We start from the raw sequence: 21048 nt of genomic DNA, 5'->3' as shown, positions 1-21048 counted from the left end.
GTTTTCTCCGGACTGAAGTTTGTTCCGCTTCATCCCAAAAGAGAGGGCAGAAGTGGCACGGCAGCAGCAAACAGCTCAGAGAAACCCGTGCTATCTAGGCATGAGACTGGCACAAGTCTGGATGAGCCCTGTTTGTGTGCAGGGTTTCTCACCACCCCTCTTTCCCAGCTGAATTATAATAATTTTATTCAGAGCCTAGGGCTTGCCGATCAGAAGGTCGGTGATTCGAATCCCTGCCATGGGGTGAGCTCCCGTTGCTCGGTCCCTGCTCCTGCCCACCTAGCAGTTCGAAAACATGTCAAAGTGCAAATAGATAAATAGGTACTGCTCCAGCGGGAAGATAAACAGCGTTTCTGTGCGCTGCTCTGGTTTGCCAGAAGCGGCTTAGTCATGCTGGCCACATGACCCGGAAACTGTACGCCGGCTCCCTAGGCCAGTAAAGCGAGATGAGCGCCACAACCCTAGAGCCGTCCGCGACTGGAGCTAATGGTCAGGGGTCCCTTTACCTCTACCTGGGCTGTTTTGCCATGATCCTCATTCTGTTAATCGGCAATGTCCAACCGGTCAACCGCGATCAACAGGTAGATGACAAGGGTTCTTTAGGTCGATTGCAGTAGTAAAAAAAGAGATTGCATGCTAATTACAGAGCGATCTTGATGTGTCCTGCCCCCGGCGCTCTGCCCCATTGTATCTGCCGGCGCCCTTGCATTTTGTGTTTTCTCACTGTGTCTGCGGCGTGAGGGCTGCGGACTGATGGATAAGCGCTTGAATGCTTTGTTGTTGTTGTTGTTCAGTCGTTCAGTCGTGTCCGACTCTTCGTGACCCTATGGATCAGAGCACGCCAGGCACCCCTATCCTCCACTGCCTCCCGCAGTTTGGCCAAACTCATGCCAGTCGCATGAGAAAACTTGTATACTTGTTTGTGTAACATTATTCTTGTTTATAAAACCCAATAAAAAAAGTTTTATTTTTTAAATGGCACAGCCCTGAAAGGCCAGGAAATCCCCTCACAGATTTTCTCCTGGAAGCAGCTCCTCTGGTGAAGGATGGGGGGTGGGCGGATTGTGGCAGCCTCAGTCTCTCGCTAACACCCTTGTCGTTTCCAGACGGCCTACCCTCCGACGCATTACATCCGCCGGGTGCCCCAGAGAAAGATCCACTACTTCACGGGTCTGCAGGTCCTCCAGCTCCTCATCCTTTGTGGATTTGGGATGTCTCCCCTGCCCTACATGAAGATGATCTTCCCCCTCATCATGATCGGAATGGTCCCTATCAGGTACGCTCTGGAGATGTGCTCCTTGTCCAAGAGGGCTTTGGGCTTGGATGGGGCCTCTTTTATCCTGCCGGTAGTGAAGTGTAGTGGTTAGAGCAGTGGTGGCCAAACTCTTCCCTCCAGCTGTTTTTGGACTACAACTCCCATCATCCCTAGCTAACAGGACCAGTGGTCAGGGATGATGGGAACTGTAGTCCCGAAACAGCTGGAGGGCCGAGTTTGGCCATCACTGGGACAGAGAGTCAGGCTATAAGAGCCAGGCGCAACCAGGGTTGAAATGCGTGCTCAGCCATGAAATCCGCTTTGGGGGTCGGACGGGACGGTAGACCAGCTGCTACCTCTTTCAGCCTGACCTTCTGCGCAGGGATGTTGTGAGGAGCAAAATGGAAGCGGGGCAGGGAAGCATGTAAGCGACCGTACGCTCATTCAAGGAAAGGTGGGGTGTAAATATTTGGCTGGCATCGGTCTGTCTCGGGAGACAGCAGAGGAGTGCGCCTTCGGGGGTGAAGTCAAGCCGTTGGAACTTGCAGCGCCTGCTGTGACATGTTTTGTTGCAGTTGGGGCAGATGAAGGCGTCCAGTTGTGCTGCTGCAGATGCACCATGGCTTTTCTGCTCTCTGCGCTCCTCCCAGCAGTCATTCCTCCTCTGCTCACTGCTGTGGATGCACAACTTGACTCTCTGCCTCCAGGCACTGCGGTCGTCTGCAAGGGATTCCCACATGACAGGATTGATGTTGCAGACATCTTCGTAACACAGAGCTGGCCTGCCAACAGGCTTGGTGCCAGAAGCCACAGAGATCACCTTGGATATTATTATTATATTATATTATTATTATATTATTATTATATTATATTATATTATATTATATTATATTATATTATATTATATTATATTATATATGTTGCTGTTATGATGTATCCTGCATTTCTCGTTGCAAATTACCGGTATCCTGGGGCCTTTCTGCATGTGCAGCAGATTCTCTTCCTGGGTCGTAAGGGAAAGACAGCAGCTCAGAGATGGAGCATCTGCTTTCCACGCAGAAAAGTCCCGAGTTTGACTCCCCAGGTAGCTCTGGGAGAGATTCCCTGCCCTGAATTCCCAGAGGGTCACTGCCAGCCAGTGTAGGAGGTGCTGAGCTCGTTGGACCACTGGTGTGTCTCAGTGCAAGGCGCTTTTCTCTGCAGAGCCACGTGGAAAGTCTTCTGCTTAGGGCAGAATCTAACGGTGTCCCCCTTCTTCCACCCAGGTATAACTTGCTTCCAAGGATCATTGAAGCGAAATACTTAGACGCAATGGATGCTGAGCACTAGGGGAGGAAGCAGCCTTCTTTCCCTTGCATCAGCCAGCAGGCTTCTCTCTTTTTCAAACGGAAAGGAAGCTGGCGTCTGGCTGGGCGACACGTCGGAAGTTTGGTTTGGTTCCCCGAACCTCTCGTGACTTGATTTTTGTACTCCTGCACAACTGACTACCCAAAGGCATGTTGCTAGAGACCAACCAAGTGCCCAGATTTCAGGGGTGGGGTGGGGTTGGGTGGGGGACCAGCACGCTCTTTGAAGCTGGAGTGGCAAGTGTGCTTTACAGAAACCCCAAACACAAAAAGTTTGGCATTGTGTCCCCCTTCTTCTTTGTTTTAGGGAAGGGCAGTGCCGTTTTTATATACATTTTTGACACACACACACACACACACACACACACACACCCTGTACTGTGCTGCTCTGCGAGAGGAACATTAGGATGCTCCTTTTTAACCTGACAGAATTAAAGTGTCCTCTGGGCAGTTTCCCCCGCTTCTTAATAATACAGCCTCTTATGCCAGGAGTCCCGGAGATCAGTAGGCGACTGACTCGGTCAAGAGCCTCCAGAAGACCAACGTGGAGCAGGGCTGGGACAGATTTTGCTCCAGTTCTGTATCACATTCTGTCTGGGGGGCATCAGGGGGGGCACCTGCATGCCCATTGATGCAGAGACAGCTCCCTGCTTTCGAGCGGAAACCCAGAGGCAGCTGCGGATTAGCCAAACCCTCTTGCAGACGGTCCCGACTTGGAACAGCAGATTTGCACGATGGCGATTGAACCAGGCACTGAAACTTTTGGCAGAATCCCTCTTCCCTTCCCCTATGTGTACAGTACTACTTATGTGTACATATATACATAGCTAATCTAGATTTGTGTATATATTTTGCATATAAATGTCCTGGGTTATTGATGCCTGTCCCCGTCCCGTCCCCCATTCCCACCAGAGAGTGAAAGGGTTCTTGTGCAATCAGTGTTAACGTGTACTGTATCTTGCCATCAACTTGAATTCTCTCCTTCCTCTTCTTTTCTCCTTCGCGCTTCCTGCCTCTCCTCCGTTTAATCCTAGCCCTTTGGCTCCATCAGTTTTGATTTGCTCTTGGTGTTTAATTTTAATGTACAGTACATAGTGAACATTGGGGTCCTGGGCAGGGTCGGGTTCCGGGTTTGGGTTTATCCTCCCCCCCCCCCAAGGCTGTGTTTCTGCTGCTTGTCTCTGCCCTGTTCCAGTTTTGTAGCTAACCTCCTCATTCCCCCCCTGCAAAACATGACATTATATTTCTGGAAAATCCGAATGCTCCTGATGTCTGCTTTATACACTGCGGGGCCTAATTATAATTTGTGTGTGCGTGTTCTGTGTTCCAGCCTGTTGGTGCCACCTCCTTTTTATTTTAAGTACTGCAAAAAAAGAATCAAAAATCCATATTGTATTAGGCATATGTGTCAAGCTCCCCTGTTATCTATACTTCCCAATGTTCCTCTTCCGTGCAAGGTAAGATTTTATTTTTTAAAAAACACCACCCTTTTTGAAAGAAAGAGAGCTAAAGACTTTGCAGAAGGCTAGATGTGGCGTACAGTGACAGGGTTGTTCCTGAACCCAAGCCGCTAGCTGGAGAGAATTGGTGTCTGTAGATAGTTTGATAGTTCAGAGTCAAGGATGTTCCCACCAGGTGAGGTATAGATACTGTTTTATGTTTCAGTGGTTTATCCTCTCTCTCTCTCTCTTTCTCTCTCTCTCTCTCTCTCTCTCCCTCCCTCCCTCCCTCCCTCCCTCCCTCCTTACATGTAGAAAACCAGATATCAGGGAAAAGGATTCTCCCCTACTTTTCTACCTAACATGGAAATCCTCTGAGTAATGTAGCATTTCCCCACTTTCTGGGCCCAGGAACGGTGTTCAGATCACAACGGACAAGCACATATGTGCATAAATGCACACTCGTTGCAGCCCAGTGCAGTAGAACAGTTCTAAGTTTGTTGTTGTAATAAGGCCTGATCATCGCTTTCTGCTGGCATCTAGTAGCACCACTTAGCAAAGAAGTGCCATTGGGCTGCAGTGACCAATGCAGATGACCAAATACAAGAGCAGCATCTGGAAATTCAGAGAGGCTGTCCCTCTGGCCAACTGGGTGCTCACCGGAATATTCGGACTACAACTCCCAACTGCGCTGGCCGGGGCTGATGGGAGTTGCAGTCCAAGATGTCTTGAGGGCACCCGGTTGGCCAAGGCTGCGTAGGTTGGCCAAAGGACACAGTCCACCTTTGAAGAAGTGCAAAAGGGGGGCCTTTCGCCTTTGCGGGTGATGTATTCTCATCCTGAGCGTTCCAAAAGCATAAGAATATACAGGTGAAACTCGAAAAATTAGAATATCGTGGAAAAGTCCATTTATGTAAGCAATTGTTTTCATTAGCTCCTGGAGTTTAATATATGAGATAGACTCATGACATGCAAAGCGAGATATGTCAAGCCTTTGTTTCTTATAATTGTGATGATAATGGCACACAGCTGATGAAAACCCCAAAGTTGATTGTTAATTTGGGGTTCACATCAGCTGTACGCCATAATCATCACAATTATAACAAATAAAGGCTTGACATATCTCACTTTGCATGTCATGAGTCTATCTCATATATTAGTTTCACCTTTTAAGTTGACTTACTGAAAGAAATTAACCTTCCCACGATATTCTAATTTTTCGAGTTTCAGCTTTATCTCTAGAATTGCTCGTTTGGCCTGCATGCACCCAGCTAGCATCTTGGCTCTGCAAAGTCCTACCAGGCCTGATCTCCAAAGTCCTGTCCGAAATGTTGCAGTTTTTTTATTCTGTCCCAAGCTGCTTAATCACAGGGAATAATTACGGACACACCACATAGTCAGTCATGGGAGGGAACCTTAAGAAACCCACCTGTGTATGTATGTATAATGCAAGAAGCCAGATTTATTGTTCCATAGGAGGTTCTCAAACAACACTGTGCTCTCTCTGGTTTTATTTTTAACTAAGAACTCTCCTCTGCACTCAAGCTCCACTGCCTTGAATTCCTCTGCTAAGGCTGGTAGGACTTGTGGGCATATTCTGCAGGGGCTGCTCTTAACTCATTTCCGGGGTTGACACCGGTTCTCCTGCACTGAGAAAATTTGGGAGCTTGAAGGGAGCAATATTTGCAGGAGTGCTTCATGACTCCAGAAAGGCAAGGGGAGTTGTGTGTGGAGTAGCTGGGTTTTGTTTTGTTTTTTAGCATGTAAACAGATTTCAAAGTCAGCTCAAGACTGCTGCCAAAAATGGCAGGCATGTGTCAAGACCTTTCCCCACCACAACAGGTAGTAAAGCATGCCATAACTTCATTATTGCATGTTACAGGGCCAGGGCAAGGGAGCATAGCTAGATGTGAGGCTGCCATGTTTAGCCGAGTCTGTGGTCCTGCCCAAATGCATCTCTCTGACGGAGCCCGTTGTCCAACGTAATAGAACTGCACATTAGTCGTGCGATGGATATGAAACCTGCCTGTGAGTACAGAGAGTTCATTTGCAAAGGCCAGTTTTTCAGTTCTGCGGGGAAGCAAAGCAGGGTAAAAGCTCTCCTCTTAATTAGTATTTAAAAAACAAACAAAAAAAAACGCTAGCGTGTGGCACATATGATCTGTGGCTGGCTGTGGAAGTTGCTGCAGATAATAGAAACACTTAAATATATCCATGCACACAACCCAGGTTTCTTATCTTGCAGCTGACAGCAAGTGGATGTGCAGGGTTTGACGCAGACTGGGAAAATGCAAACAGAGAGTAACTTAAAGGAATGCAGATCTCATTTGCCGGCATGAGCATCCCTGATGTTCTCATGTGAACTTTTAAAAAAAAATGGTTTCAGCTTCTGTGAAGATTCTCTGTGCGCTTCCCATCCGCGGTCCTCAGGAAATACCCTGTGCACTGCATGGGGGCAGAGTCCTCTGAGGGTTCTAGATCTATGTACCCAGGGGTAGCATAGGGGTAGCCTGTATGCCGGGTGAAGTAGGCAGAACCTGTTGAGATTTAACAGCAAGAAATGTGCTTGGATACCTTTGTGAAAATGGTCCCCCCCTTGCCCAGGACTGCTCCTGCTTTTAAGATTTAATTGCACTTTGCCTACACACACACACACACACACACACACACACACACACACATTTCATAGTCTCTTTCCAGTTATCACCCAGAGCTTCAGAGCTTGCAAATCTGAGTGGCTTAGCACATTTTTAGGCCAGTAACTTCCACCCTCGCGTCTTGGTTTTGTACTTGAATAGGTAGCAGACCAGAAGCCAAGCTGTCTCAGAACATGTCTTACTTCAGAAGGTTTTCCCCGTCTGCACGCCCCTCAATCTTTCCCTCCTTTCCTGCTGCAAACGGTGTTGCTTTTTGGGGGGGTGTTTGTTTTTCATTTTATTATTCCATTTTCTGTTTCTTGTTTCTACTGACCTCCGCTTGGGTTACCAGGAAACAGACTTAGCGAAGGAAGAATGTCTGTCGTAGACAGAACAAATTCTGCACTTTAATAACCACTGCGAAGGTTTTAAGACGGTTAGAATGTACATACCTAATGCTTTTATTATAAGCTTTGTAGAGAAGATCACCTTTTTTTTTTTTTACTTTCTGTTCTTTCTTTGCATGAATCTTAGCCAAAGAAACGGGTGCGAGGAAGATATCTCTGTACGTGTTCCGCTCGTCAGGAGATAACTGTGAATGCCTTTTGTGATTATGGGCTGCTTTCGCCTCCCTTAACGCAAGCAGAGTTTGCAAAAAAAAAAAAACCAGGAGCGTTCTTAGGCCAGATTTGTCTTGATGCCAAAAACTCCCCTTGCCCAACCTCAGCTTGATTTTTTTTAATGCATTGGGTAAACTTTCCTCCTGAACTTGCTCCAAGCACAGTGAGATACGACCCCCTGGAAAATTATCAGATGCTAAATCTGGAGACGCACACTAGGGGACGGTTTTGTGAATCATACCTTCCTGTCTCAAGGACAGGGGAGCGTTGCACAATCTTTCCCACCCCCCAAGTTCTCTTCTCTTGTTATCTGCTGACCCATACATGCTCATCATGAGTACCATGAACAGACTTCTTTTTTAAAAATTGATTTCCCAGGAAGTGACTTCCAGAGGGAGAATTGTTAGGGGATGGGGAAATGGTCACATCTGATCATGTGACTTGAGTCCCAGGTGTTAGCCATGATGAGACAAGCCACCTCTGGTGGAAAATTGGTGATGGGCCCATCCATTTAAACAACCCGGAGACAATTGTCTGCAGAAAAACGTGTTAACGCTTCCCTTTTAAAGATCCATAAATAGTTGCACCTCGCGAGTAAGAGGGACTTTGAGCCAGCTAACCTGAGGCGAGCCGTGAGTGCTGTTTCGTAGCAGTAGACTCTCATATCAGCCTACCGAGACTCACCATCAAATCGGTTTCGCGTTAGCTCCTGTTTTGAAACTGATCTAGCCTCTAAATTCCTTTGTCTCTGTATCTGTATTCCCGTCCCCTGCCGCTGTCTAGAAACACACCAATTGGCAAGTCCGCCCACCTGTGTACGTTCATCGTTCTTGCTGCCTTCTGATGATTCCTCCTCATCCGTCTTGCAGCGAAAGAAACGTCACGTGTGGGGTTGCATATGTCTCTGCGCAAGCCATTTTGAGGGGAGTTACCCCCCCCCCTCCCCATAGTTTGCTATGCAGTTGTCCTCTGCTACGGTCATTCCTCTTCCCCGCCCTGCAAGACCCTGGTTTCCTCGCATTCCCACTTCTAGCTATTTCTAAAGCCAAAGTTGGAGGCAGCACCCCCTGTCCTGGTGCAGACATGCTTGTGCTCTCAAGAGTTCAGTGCTGCTGATTTTAATTCATCGGATGGTGCATCAGCCCAAGGATTTCCCTGGGGACCAGGTGCACATACCTGATCCCCAGAGGATGTGGCTGCCTGGCCCTGAGCTGCCATTGGCCACCAGCCCTCCCAGGTGAAACCGCAGCAAAAGATCGTTGGGTGCTGTGAAGAAACTGGTCTTTGCATCTCTGGGATGGCAGCAAGAGAGCCTCAGGTGGGCATCTTGAGATAAAAAGCATGACTGCCAAAAAAAAATAGATATATAAAGGGGTTGAGGAATCATCTTGGCCAGCAGTGGAGTCCTGCACATGTTCCTGGACTACAATTACCATCACCCACCCTGACTGCTGGCTGGGGCTGATGGGAACTGGAGTCTACCAATCTCTAGAGGGCCACAGGCTCCCCATCCCTCACCTTGGTGCTCAGCCTACTGTGAATCAGGTGTTCAATTCTTCAGCTCCATTTTCTGGTTATATTTTGGAAGGATTCTAGTTACCTTCCTCAGCCGGTCACTGTTTTATTGTGGCCTGGTAGGCTCTGCTGTATAGCTGACCAGGGTTTTAAGCCAGTATTTGAATGTATGCAGTTGTTAGGCCTTTCCTTTATTGCTCCTTTTTTTAAAAAAAAAATTTTTGACCAGCTCCATAAGCCCCTATCCTGGGCTTGCATCCGATTTGTTCCCTGCACCTGTAGCTGTTCTGTTTAGAGGAAATGTGTGTTTTCAGAAGCAGTGGCATATGTGCATTTGAATTATTGATTTCTACCAGCTCTCACCCCCGCCGCCTTGCTTCTATTCCATCGTGGGACGGTTTTCCAATTCATGAGCTTTTGTTCCATCAAAGGGAAATTTGGCAAAAAAACAGCCACGGCACATGCTTCACTGATCTGCACCCAGATTTGAAGTGCTAAGATCCCATGCCAGTGCTTGATATCCCCCCCCCCTGCAAACCAGCATGGTTTTGAGCCTTCTCGCCGAAAAAGTCTGCTTCCACTGTGTGTGCGCTTTTAAATCGATAACGGTGAGTCACGTGTATGCAAAATATTATAGAGTTGGAACGTGGCACTGCGATCCGTATCCCTGTTGGGCAGTTCCAGCAGAGATTAACTGTTTCGTGGCCTTTGTCACTGGCTTCCTTCCTGTGCCCTTTTCTCCAGCAACTGCTAAACGCCTGCGATTCATTCGGCCGCCATTTTCTGAATGTACCCATTGCGATTTGATTGCGTGTGCACAGCGACCGTTATTGCCCAATGCTCAGGTTCCTCGCGGCGCTACATCTCTTTGCCACATGACAGCGCCCAACATTCAGGATGTTCCCCAGGATGGGGGTGTCAGGGAGCAGCATAACTGAAGACACCCAAGTCCGCTCGTGGTTGCTCCATTGCACATGGAACAGTTGCACGAAACATCTCGGAGCAAATCCTTTGTGCGTGTCTGGACTCAAATGAAACGGGGATGGGGGGATCCTTCATTTCCCACAGTGCCCCCCCCCTACATTTGTCAGAGACGTGGGTTAATGTACAGAACCCAAGACAGGATGGGGGTATTTTGATATTCCTTACTTCACATTTTTCTTGAGCCAGTAGTCCTGCAAACCTTGCGCCCTGCTGTCGGGCCATCTAAGTGGAGATATTCTGCATAGACAATCTGAAACACAGTGGGAGATTTGGTTTGCCTCGCCCTTCTTTTGTCCCCCTGCCCCCCCCCAATTCTGACTTGGAATGTAGCCGGTTCATGTTAACTGCTGTACTTTGTAGCAAAAAGGGAAGGGGGTTCCTTTCCAAGTGGCCTGGGGGGGTCGGTTCTAAATGCTTATTTTTTAAAGTGACCAAATGCAAGGGTTTTGAATATAGAATACGAGAGAGAAGAGCCTATGTTTTATTTTGCACTCGCTCTGTTGGGATTGCAATGCATGCCTCTTAGCTAGTGTCGATGATTTCTTTTCTTTTCCGTGAATGGTTTTCTTTTGATAAAAGAATTGCTTCTTGGAAACAACAGAAATTCCTTTATTTGTATAAGGAACTTGGTTGTATTTTAATAAAATAATAATAATAAAAATCTCTATTTCTACTCTTTGTCTAAAGGTTCTCCTTCCTATAGTTAATTTGTGTGTGAGAGAGAGAGTGTGAGGGTCCCCCACCCCTAGGTAAACGTTGAGCATTGTAACCCTCCCCTTAATTGATGGCTGATGAGACATCAGGTGCCATTTATGAAAATCACAGGCATTTTCAAGTGTATCAATTGCTACATAGGGACATCCCCTCCTGTATCAGATAAAATACATCATTAGCATTTTTTCCCTACTGTGCTTTTACCACAATCTGTTCATTTAATATGGGAGAAGCCACTCTCTCAATCCTGACATGGTTGGTGATCATCCTTATCAGCCTTCCTCAACTGGCCACCCTCCAGATGATGTTGAGTTACAACTTCCATCCTCCCTTTCCATTGGAAAAGGTTCAGGTGAGGGCAACCCAAATGATCAAGGGGATGGGGCTTTTGAGTTGAGAGGAAAGATGAGTAGGAGGCAACAGGATAAAAGTATAAAATGATGGAGAAAGTGGACAAAGAAAGGTTTTTTACCCCTCTCTTGTAGGACCACAACTCATAGAATCTTTTTTTTTTTTTTGGCGTTTCCATCATTTATTTAGATTTAACAATTTCACAACAAATTTAAAAACCTTTCATAGGTACAAATACAAAGGAATAACAACAACCACAAAAGATAGAAAACAAACAAACAAACAAACAAAAACAACAAAAATAGAAACCACAAAAAGTTGAAAAGGAGAAAAGAAAAAAAAATAAAGGAAAAAGAGAAGGGAAAAAAAGAGTAAGACTAAGTGTATAGTCACGTAAGTAGCTTCTACCAATGCAAGAGAGACACAAGCAGAGGAAACAAAAAACAATAGTTAATTCTAATTACACATTATTCAACTTTTTTCCTTTCCTATATTCCTCCCTGCATTGCTACAATTCTACACAAATAATCTATACAAATAGTCTATACAGTGACTTCCACCTTCCATACAGTACTTTGCTTCAGATTCATCGTTCCGTCTGTTTTAAATCTTTTTACTATCTTTCATCTTTCTTAATTTTAATTCAAAATAACTCTTCCTACTTTCTTTCCTTTCTTCACAAATTTCTTTCACTCTAAACTTAACCAGATTGTCGATTTTGAACTCATAGAATCTTAGAGTTGGAAGGGACCCTGAGGGTCATCTAGTCCAACCCCCAGCAATGCAGGAATCTCAGCTAAAGCATCCATGGCAGATGGCCATCCAACTCAGACATCCAATGAAGCTGAATGTTGGAATAATAATAATAAATTATTATTTATATGCCGCCCATCTGACTGGGTTACCCCAGCCACTCTGGGTGGTATCCAGCAAAAAACGCCGAGCATTAAAAACTTCCCAATACAGGGATGACTTCAGATGTCTTCTAGAAGTCGAATAGTTGTTTATTTCCTTGACATGTGATGGGAGGGCGTTCCACAGGGCAGGTGCCACTATCGAGAAGGCCCTCTGTCTGGTTCCCTGTAACCTCGCTTCTTGCAGGGAGGGAACCACCAGAAGGCCCTCGGATCTGGACCTCATTGTCTGGGCTGAGTGATGGGGGTGGAGATGCTCCTTCAGACCAATGAGGACTGAGCTAGTTTAGTGGCCACAGGATGCTGGCTCCCTCAGAGTGGAAGGAAAGTTGGAAAATGGATGTCCCCATAGATGTCACTCTCTCTGCTACTGTTGGTGCTTGTTTAAATAGTGCCACACTGGACTATGGAAGTCCAGTTATAGTCATTCTTAAAATGGAAGGGTGAGGGTTGTTCAAAGAGAATGCAGTAATCCGCTAAACAAGAGGAGAGACTCTAGAATGGTTTTCGCTCAGACTGATGAATCAGCCCAGTAGTCCAATTAAACAGGCCCTTTTTTGGAGGGTTGCCAGAAAATCAATAGCTTGAATTCCAAAACCCAGATTGTCGCTACCAAATTGATCCCCCATTTCCCTGCATACATAAATAAATGCAGAGAAATGTGGGGGTAGCCTGCGGATGGGACGGCCGGTAATGCTGGAGTCCCGCTCCCACCGCGCCGTGAAAAGGGTCCGCTGGCTGCTATCTGAAGGTTTTTAGCTTGTGAGTTCGTTGATTGTAGTTGCCTCGAAAGTTTTCTGCGAGCGTCTGTTCCAAAAAGGTTCCGGAGAAGAAAAAGAACTAAACTAAATGGTGGCCAAAAACTAGGCGGCCAAATAAAAGGTTTTTAAAACGAAAATGAAATAAAACAACGGAGACTGCGTGGTTGGTTTCAGTTTCTCTTTCTATCTGTGCTTGCCATGCAACGATGTTCTTACTCTGCTTGCCTCGCACTTTCTCCACACCACAAACAGGGAGCGGCCGCTATTTATTAAAGGGTCAACCAACGTCATAACCAGCATAACAACCAATTACAGTCCTGTTACCGTGCTAAGTTTAGGCGGGAAGAAGACTAATGACCGTTACCTTATTTAAACTAAAACGGCTTTTTTTTTTTTAACCTGCGGAAGGATCCATGCAGTGAACTGCCCGTCGGATCCTTTTTTTACCCTTCCTTCCAAGGCGGAAGGATATTACAAAGTAAATATAAATAACCAGGTGCAAAAGCACCTGTGAAACATATTCCCACAGAGAAACTCAAATTTACCTTGGCTTGTGAGGCTAAAATGAGAGGGGTTCAAAGGTAGGAGAAGCTCTTGGGTTGGTATGTTTAGCATGGAAATGAGGAGATTGAGAGGAGATGTGACAGCCATATTCAAATATCTAAAGGGCTGCCACATGGAAGAAGGAACAAGCTTGTTTTCTCCTGCTCTGGACGGTAGGACTTGAGCCAATGGCTTCAAGTTACAAGAAAGGTGATTCCAACTAAACCTACAGAAAAACTTTCTGATAATAAGAGTCATTTGACGGTGGAAAGGTCCCCTTTGGGTGGATGTGGGCTCTCCTTCCTCGGACGTTTTTAAGCAGAGGTTGGATGTCCACCTGTCATTGATACTTTTGCTGAGATTCCTGCACTGCAGGGGGTTGGACTAGATGACCCTTGGGTCCCTTCCGACTCTACAATTCTAAGAGCTTGAGACCACAGAAAAGGGAACAGTATTGGGAAAGGCAAGAGTTGCTGTTACAGCAGACTAATCAAAATGGAACTGGGGAGTAGCGAGCAAATAATAATCCTTTCCAAATTGAAGGGAGGATGAACACTAGGCACACAAAAACATTTCACCCTCAACTTGCCTGATTTGTTGAGAGAAGCTGCCATCTACAGTTTATGAAGGAGAAAACAAAAGGCCTTTCTAATGAGTACTGAACCTGGTTTCTATTTCCTGGTAGGGCTGCCAACTTTTCTCTCCCCTCACCGCCATGCCTCTGCCTGCAAGAATTAAGCAGGTGACATTTCCTGGCCTGGAGATAACATGGGGGGGGGGGAAGCCTCACCTGCAAAGTTGCAGTGTATTGGACTGCTTTTAAAGACAAGAGGAGCAACTTGGCAATGAAAATGGATTCAGAATGAATGTAGGTGTGTGTTTTGAACAGCTCCAGAACCTGCAACAAGCTTCAAGTATGTGTGAATGTACACACACACACACAAACCCACATGCACAGGGCCAGATTAAGACCTTTAGAGGCCCTAAGCCCTTAAAAGATTTTTGTACCCCTGTAGAGATCTACCGTATTTTTCGCTCCATAAGACACACTTTTTCCTCCTAAAAAGTAAGGGGAAGTGTCTGTGCATCTTATGGAGCGAATGCATGGTCCCTGGAGCCAAATTGCCCTGGGGCCAAAAGCAGATCGTGCTCTTCTTTTTACAAAGAGAGAAGGGGGTGTTGAAAGGAAGCTGCTGAACAGCTGTTCAGCAAGTGATCGGGAGAGAGATAAGGCTCCCTTTCCAGCCGTGCCCCCTGGCCCAGGCCTCCATTGTTGAATGCAGAGGGAGGCTGTTTGTTTCCCCAGCAACATGGGACTCGCTGATTAGATTATCTGTCTGGAAACTGTAGAAATGGCTGTAGGACTAGAAGCTGCAGAAGTGTGAGTTGAACCCCATAAAAACAGGGCTTTTCCTCTTTGAAAAAGAAGCTGCACCACTTTCAGCTGATCCTCAAAAAACAGGGTTTTTCCTTTGCAAAAAAAGCTGCACCACTTTCAGCTGATCCTCAAAAAACAGGGCTTTTCCCTTTGCAAAAAAAAAAAAAAAAAGCTGCACCACTTTGGGCTGATCCTCAAAAAAAACCAGGGCTTTCCCCCTTTCCTCCTCTAAAAACTAGGTGTGAAAAATATGTCAATTCAAAATATAAACAATGATAAACAGTAAAATGGAATTATATTTCTCATTACAAAGAAACTAGGTAGAGGAGGGTTTCTGCCCTCCCTCTCTCATATTACCATAACTCGGGTTCATTCCTCGAAATTCATTGGCGACAGATTTGGGACAGGCAAAAGGAAATACTTCTTCACACAATAAACAATACACGTATGGAATCTGAGGCTACGAGAAGCCAAAGCTTTTGAAAATAAAACCAGCGCTCCAAACCTACACTTTGGCCCCCAAAGCTAAGACCCCCTGATGCCCCGACAAGCCTTGCCTCTGAAAGGCACACGCGCACACATGTTCATGGGGGCACATGGAGAACAGGGGTCTCCTGCTCTGATTTCGAACAGATGTGAGCTTGGAGCGAAGATTGCAGTGGGAGGTTAAAGATCTTACCAGTTAATGAGTTTTCTGAGCATTTGCATAGTAATCACAAGAGCGTGCAACTTTCTCATTAAAAATTGCTGAACGATACGAATGCTGCTGATGGATCTGTCGCACACTAAATCTACCGGCGGAAAGACGAACTGGGTTGAGATGTCGCCCAGGAAAACAACATGTGGCTCGCTTCTCATCCCCTCTGGGAATTATTTCAGAACTTCGTTGCACAGCCTCATAGTGGAGATGGTGTTTCTGGTTTTATTATTGTCGGTGGTGATGGTAGTATAATCACAGGACTGTAGAGTTGGAAGGGACCCTGAGGATCATCTAGTCCAACCCCCTGCAATGCAGGAATACGCAACTGTTCCATATGGGGATCGGACCTGGAACCTTGGCATGATCAGCACCACGGTCTAACCAACTGAGTAGCAGCCGTTCTAAGAGCAGTTCTGCAGAGTTTCTAACAGGAGAAGGGGCTGCGTGGGAGGCTACTTTACCTTAAAATATCCAAGTGATCCAGTGGGTGCTGGAGGAGGAGGAGGAGGAAGGGAGAGGAGACGAGAAAATAGCTTGTACAGTGTAACTTTCTTTCTCCACCCCTGCAGCTAGCTACTCACTCAGATGTTTAAAGGGCTTTGCAAGTCTCCCCGTGCGCCAATATCGGGCATTTAAAGTGGTGTCAGGGACTGGGCAGAGAAGGAATGGTGGAGACCACCTCCCAATTGTGACCCTTCCTGGGAGGAGGAAGAGGAAGACAGTATAGATTTATAACAGGGGTTTGAGGGATGTCACAGCTCAGAGGCAGATTAGGGGGAAAGTTGGGAAATAATGGGAGAGGAGGAGAAATAGGCAGAACCAGAGCGGCAGCTGGCAGACACAGTGTCATCAGAAAGCATCCCAGACCCTCCATCTCCCAGAACCCGGCGAGCCTTAAAAGTAGGAGAGCAAAGAGCTCAAAGGCAGAGGGCACTTAGTGGCACCCATAGAAGTGACGTGTGTGGAGATTCACTCGGGACAACGCCATAATCCAAAAGGCTGGGTTCTGTAGCCTATCTCTGAAAAGATTGAAATAAAATAGGACTGTAAGAAACTTTTCATTGCCTTTATACTTTCCTGGGCAACCAGCCGGGAGCCGCTGACAGCATCCTGACAAATGGGAGCATGGGAAGAAGAAGAAGAAGAAGAAGAAGAAGAAGAAGAAGAAGAAGAAGAAGAAGAAGAAGGGGGGGAGCTTGTATTGGATATCCCGCTTTATCACTACCCGAAGGAGTCTCAAAGCGGCTAACATTCTCCTTTCCCTTCCTCCCCCACAACATACACTCTGTGAGGTGACAGGTAACCAGCCGTGTTGGTCTGCCATAGTCAAAACAAAATAAAATAAAATAAATTCCTTCCAGTAGCACCTTAGAGACCAACTAAGTTTGTTCTTGGTATGAGCTTTCGTGTGCATGCACACTTCTTAAGATACCTGTGAGGTGAGTGGGGCTGAGAGACTTCAGAGAAGTGTGACTAGCCCAAGGTGACCCAGCAGCTGCATGTGGAGGAGCGGAGACGCGAACCCGGTTCACCAGATTACGAGTTTACTGCTCTTAACCACTACACCACACTGGAGACTAGCAAAGACATGCACAGCATTTGGATAACTGGGTGGGACAACGCACCTGCCAGTCATGTGAAGTTATAGCGATGTGATGTTCTAGACAGGTGGGCAGCCTCATCTTTGGTTGCTAACCAGGTAGGATTGGGGAAGCAAAAGCAGGTATATCCAGGGTGCCCTATGACTTTCTGCTATGCCGTGAGCTTTCTGACACCCAGGAAAGATGGGAGAAGAATTCCGTGCCGCTCAAAAGCTTGCTTCCAGCCCTTTCAACATCCGTTCTTTCAATAAAGGCATTGGATGGATTTACACATGGGGGGGGGGGCGCTGTCAGAAATTAAATCACCATAACAGAAGAAGAAAAATACTATGTAAAAATGGCATAGAAAAATTGCCTGCTCTCTGGCGCCATCTGGTGTTGCATGTTTATAATGCATTCAAAGCATTGGTGTTGGTTTTTTGTTTTTTTGTTTTTTGCTAATGTAGCTGAGTCCATTGTCTCCCTTACTCAGGAATAAATGCCATGAAAAAATTCCAACATGGCAGGCCAGTTGAGAAGAGATGATGTCCAAGGAAGATTAGCAAAGTGGGAGATCAAAGTCTAGCTAGGAAAAAAAAAACTAGCAGCTAGCAACTCCCAGCAGAAAAGTATCCTGGCTCCTTTGTTCTCCTGCACCACCACCCCCCCCCCAAATATATCTGGCTTTGTACCGTCATGTCTGTTGCAATCCTTTTCCTTGTTTGCACTGTGGGTTGAGCTCTATTCAGCAGCTTCTCGACTTGCGCTCGGAACAAGCTCTCCTTTTGCCACATCTGTCAAGCTGAGAGAAGCTTCAAAGGGCTATTCTTCTCCCTAACAAAAGGAGGGGGGAACTGGAGCCACGCTAGTTCTGTAGATGGCCCACAATTTAGAAGGAACATCCGTGCGCACGCTTTGGAAATCTCTGCTGCGAGAATGCAGTGCTTTTCGCACGCCATTGTGTACCTCCTGAGTGACGATGACACACAGCAGACACTAATGGGGTGGCATCAGAAAGGGGGCAACGCATAAGGATTTTTAATCTTGCAGAAGGAGCTAAAAATGGATGCAACACGGTGGGAAGGAGAGAGAAAAGCTCTTTTGCAGATATTACTTATTTATCTTGATGGAGTAGCCTCCTTTCCCCACTTTGAAACATGATTCCCTGTTTGCATGTTTAAGGCAGTACGTCTCCGTCGTCTTTGCCACCTCAGACCACTTGAAAATGGCTGGTTGCTGTTGGTGGTTTTTCATTCTGCTTCTTGTTCTTAGACAAGAAGCATATTCCTTAATATTAATAATAAGGTTTATAGAGAAAACTACAAAACTTAATATATCCCCCCCCCTTTTTAACCAAACCAAGACATTTATCTAGATACAATAAGAACACAAAAAAGGCGGAGAGAAAGAAATAGAGAAAGAAAAAGAAAGAAAGGAAAAAATAGTCAAAAAGAGGTTTGAAAAGAAAGAAAAATAAGATTCCGAAAATAAAGAACTTCCGGCTCTTCATCTGTCCGCTATATAAAAACAATATTCACTTTGTCCAATCCGATATAACACCCAAATAAGGCCACTTTCTATAAACAAGCATTATCTTCAGTCCTCAAGAGTCCACAAAGTCGAAGCGTATTCTTAACTCAAATTATAATCGTGCAACCGGCGTGATCGTAAAAAACCAGTGCTGTGCGTATTTTGAAAGTCAGAAAACATAAATCGCTTTCAGATCATCTGCTTTGCGCGCAGAAGGTCCCAGGTTCAGAGCTGCTGCAAGTCAGTGTAGGAAATACTGAGGTAGATGGATCCATGACTCGGATTCAGGGGCAGAGGGAGAGGGGTGTGATGGGGGCGGACCGCCCCGGGTGTCTTTGCTGAGGGGGGTGACATTTGACAGTCACGGGAGCGCGGCTCGCTGAATGTCCGCCATCGGCGGGCTCACTCCACCCCTGACTGCTCGAATTAAGGCTGTTCTTTGCTCCGATGTTCCTCTAGGCCAGGCATGTCCAACAGGTTGATTGCAATCTACCGGTAGATTACTGGGCGTGTGTGGTAGATCACCGGAAGATCAGTGGCTCCCACCCAAAGAAGCTAAAAAACTTTGGCTCCCCTAAAAAAAGCTCAACATCTTTGTCCTGCACCCCTAAAATGACCTGAAACACCAAAAATAGGGCTTTCCTTCCTAAAAAAAAGCAAAAAAAAAAGCTCCATGTCGCTTTCCTCTTCCCTAAAGAAGCTCAACAACTTTTACGTGAATGCGGAAATGGATAAAAAAAAAAAAACCCATCCAAACAATGACTTATCACCAGTTCAGGTAAGAAAAAAATAATAATTTTGATTTTCATCATCTACAATACCGTCTTATTTATTTTATAGTACAGTACATTGATTAGTGTTTTCACAGAGTCCAGTGTGGATTTTGTGGAATCTTCTGCAGTCTTCCCTTGTTCCTCTTACCGAGCTATGATTCCCAGAGTGGTTTAAGACTCAAATCCCCATGGATGGCGTGAGGGTTCCCTGTCTGGGTGGTTGCCGATGTGGGAAGCAGGTAGCCCACGGAGTCCCGGATGCGCTTGGATTTCCACAGGCCCATTTCAGGAGTCCCCTCCCCACTCCGCCCTCCTAATTCCCTCACATATCCTTTCTTGAAGTGGAGAGACCCAAGAAAGCAGAGCGATGTGCTCTAATGGCCTCCTGCCAGGCAAGGAACGGAGCGGAATAATTGAATTGCTGGCTTTACGCAGAAGAGGGACGTTCTGCCTTTTGTCCTTAACGTTTGGCCCGTCCGTTCCAAAAGTCATTTCTATAATCCTGTCCCCACACCTGAACGCACACACACACCCAAAATCCTTTTATGCCTCACCAGAAGCAAACAACAACCATCTCTCATCATGTCCGTTAGCATTAAGGCAGACTCGAGGGTTTCCTTCAGGATTTCTCTCTCACATAGAACAGTTGGAAGGGGTGCGAGAAAGGTGGGATATTCAAATGGAATCACGTGGAATTACGAGGATTATTCGCTGTCCAGGTAGATCCAGTGGAAGCTCGCCTTGGTGGGTGAAGCAAGTCCACGACCTGTTCACGTTCTTGGTTTTTTTATGTATACCTTACCTCCTGGTTTAATTCTGCATTTTTATGCTGTGAACCACCTTGAGCTCTTCAGATGAATGGCTGTATTACAAATTCAACAAGTAAATAAATAGGAAAAAACGGCTCCTGCAGTTCTGGGGTTTACCACTTGGGGGAGCTGTACACGGTTCCAGGGGCTCCCAACAAAGGAGTCTCTCTAGGACAGGCTTCCTCAACCTGGTCCCTCCAGATGTTTTTGGCCTACAACTCCCATGATCCCTAGCTAGCAGGACCCATGGTCTGGGATGATGGGAATTGTAGTCTCAAACATCTGGAGGACCGAGGTTGAGGAAGCCTGCTCTAGGAGATGCTGTGTGGGTGGCTGCTAGTTTAGATGGCTAGAAAAAGAAGAAAAGGAGATAAATTCATGGAGGAGAAACAGCTATGAATCATGACAGTGAGCTTCCATGTTCAGAGGCAGTGTATCTGAGTAATAGAGACTTGGGAGCAGGGCAGGAACCATGGTGACAGTTGCCATTTCCATGTCCAGTTTAAGAGCCTGGTTGGGAATAATATGCTGCAGAAAGTGGAGGATAGCTCAATTGGTAGACCACAAGACTCTTGATCTCAAGGTCATGGGTTCGAGCCCCACGTTAGACCAAAGATGCCTGCAATTGCCTAGGGTTGGGCCGGATGACCCTCGTGGTTCAAATCTAGAATTCTGTGACGCGATGAAAGGGAAATGTGACCGCGGCTTACGAGGGACGGAGTTCTAAGTCCTTTTTACAAATTAAACACTGGCTAATCACAGGGTCCCGGTGGTATTAGGCTAGAGGGACCCAAATGTGAAATGGCTGAACTTCTAACAAAAACGTGCTATTTGCCATAACAACGTAAGAATAGCCTGCTGGCCCAGATAGCTCCGTTGGTTCGAGCGTGGTGCTGACAATGCCAAGGTGGCAGGTTCAATCCCCATATGGAACAGTTGCGTATTCCTGCATTGCAGGGGGTTGGACTAGATGATCCTCAGGGTCCCTTCCAACTCTACAAGCCTGTGATCTGTAGCCAGCATCGAGTCCAGCATCCTGTTCTCACAGCAGCAAACCAGGTGCCTGTCAGAAACCTACAAGCACGAGAGCCCTCTCCCCTCTCGTGGTTTCCCGCAACGGGTATTCGGAAGCTGTGGAGACAGAGCATAGCCATTGTAGCTATTGACAACCCTCACATCGATGAATTTGTCCATCCTATT

The 21048-nt window shown here is 46.4% G+C and overlaps 1 protein-coding gene across 1 annotated transcript in view; it reads left to right on the top strand.

Annotated features, from left to right (window-relative positions):
• SLC4A11 (solute carrier family 4 member 11) overlaps positions 1 to 2789 on the top strand; it is a 152009-nt gene extending 149220 nt beyond the window's left edge. Inside the window, exons 19-20 of the mRNA XM_033161020.1 lie at positions 1107 to 1276; positions 2521 to 2789. Coding sequence (XP_033016911.1) covers positions 1107 to 1276; positions 2521 to 2584 — 234 coding nt within the window. The 3' untranslated portion in view covers positions 2585 to 2789. The remainder of the gene's footprint in view (positions 1 to 1106; positions 1277 to 2520) is intronic.
• Positions 2790 to 21048: the final 18259 nt, after the last annotated feature.

This window comes from Lacerta agilis, chromosome 9 (assembly GCF_009819535.1).
Source record: "Lacerta agilis isolate rLacAgi1 chromosome 9, rLacAgi1.pri, whole genome shotgun sequence".
NCBI classification, from domain to species: Eukaryota; Metazoa; Chordata; class Lepidosauria; order Squamata; family Lacertidae; genus Lacerta; species Lacerta agilis.
Note: the sequence above shows the minus strand (reverse complement) of the source record. Positions and strands in the feature narration are given on the sequence as shown.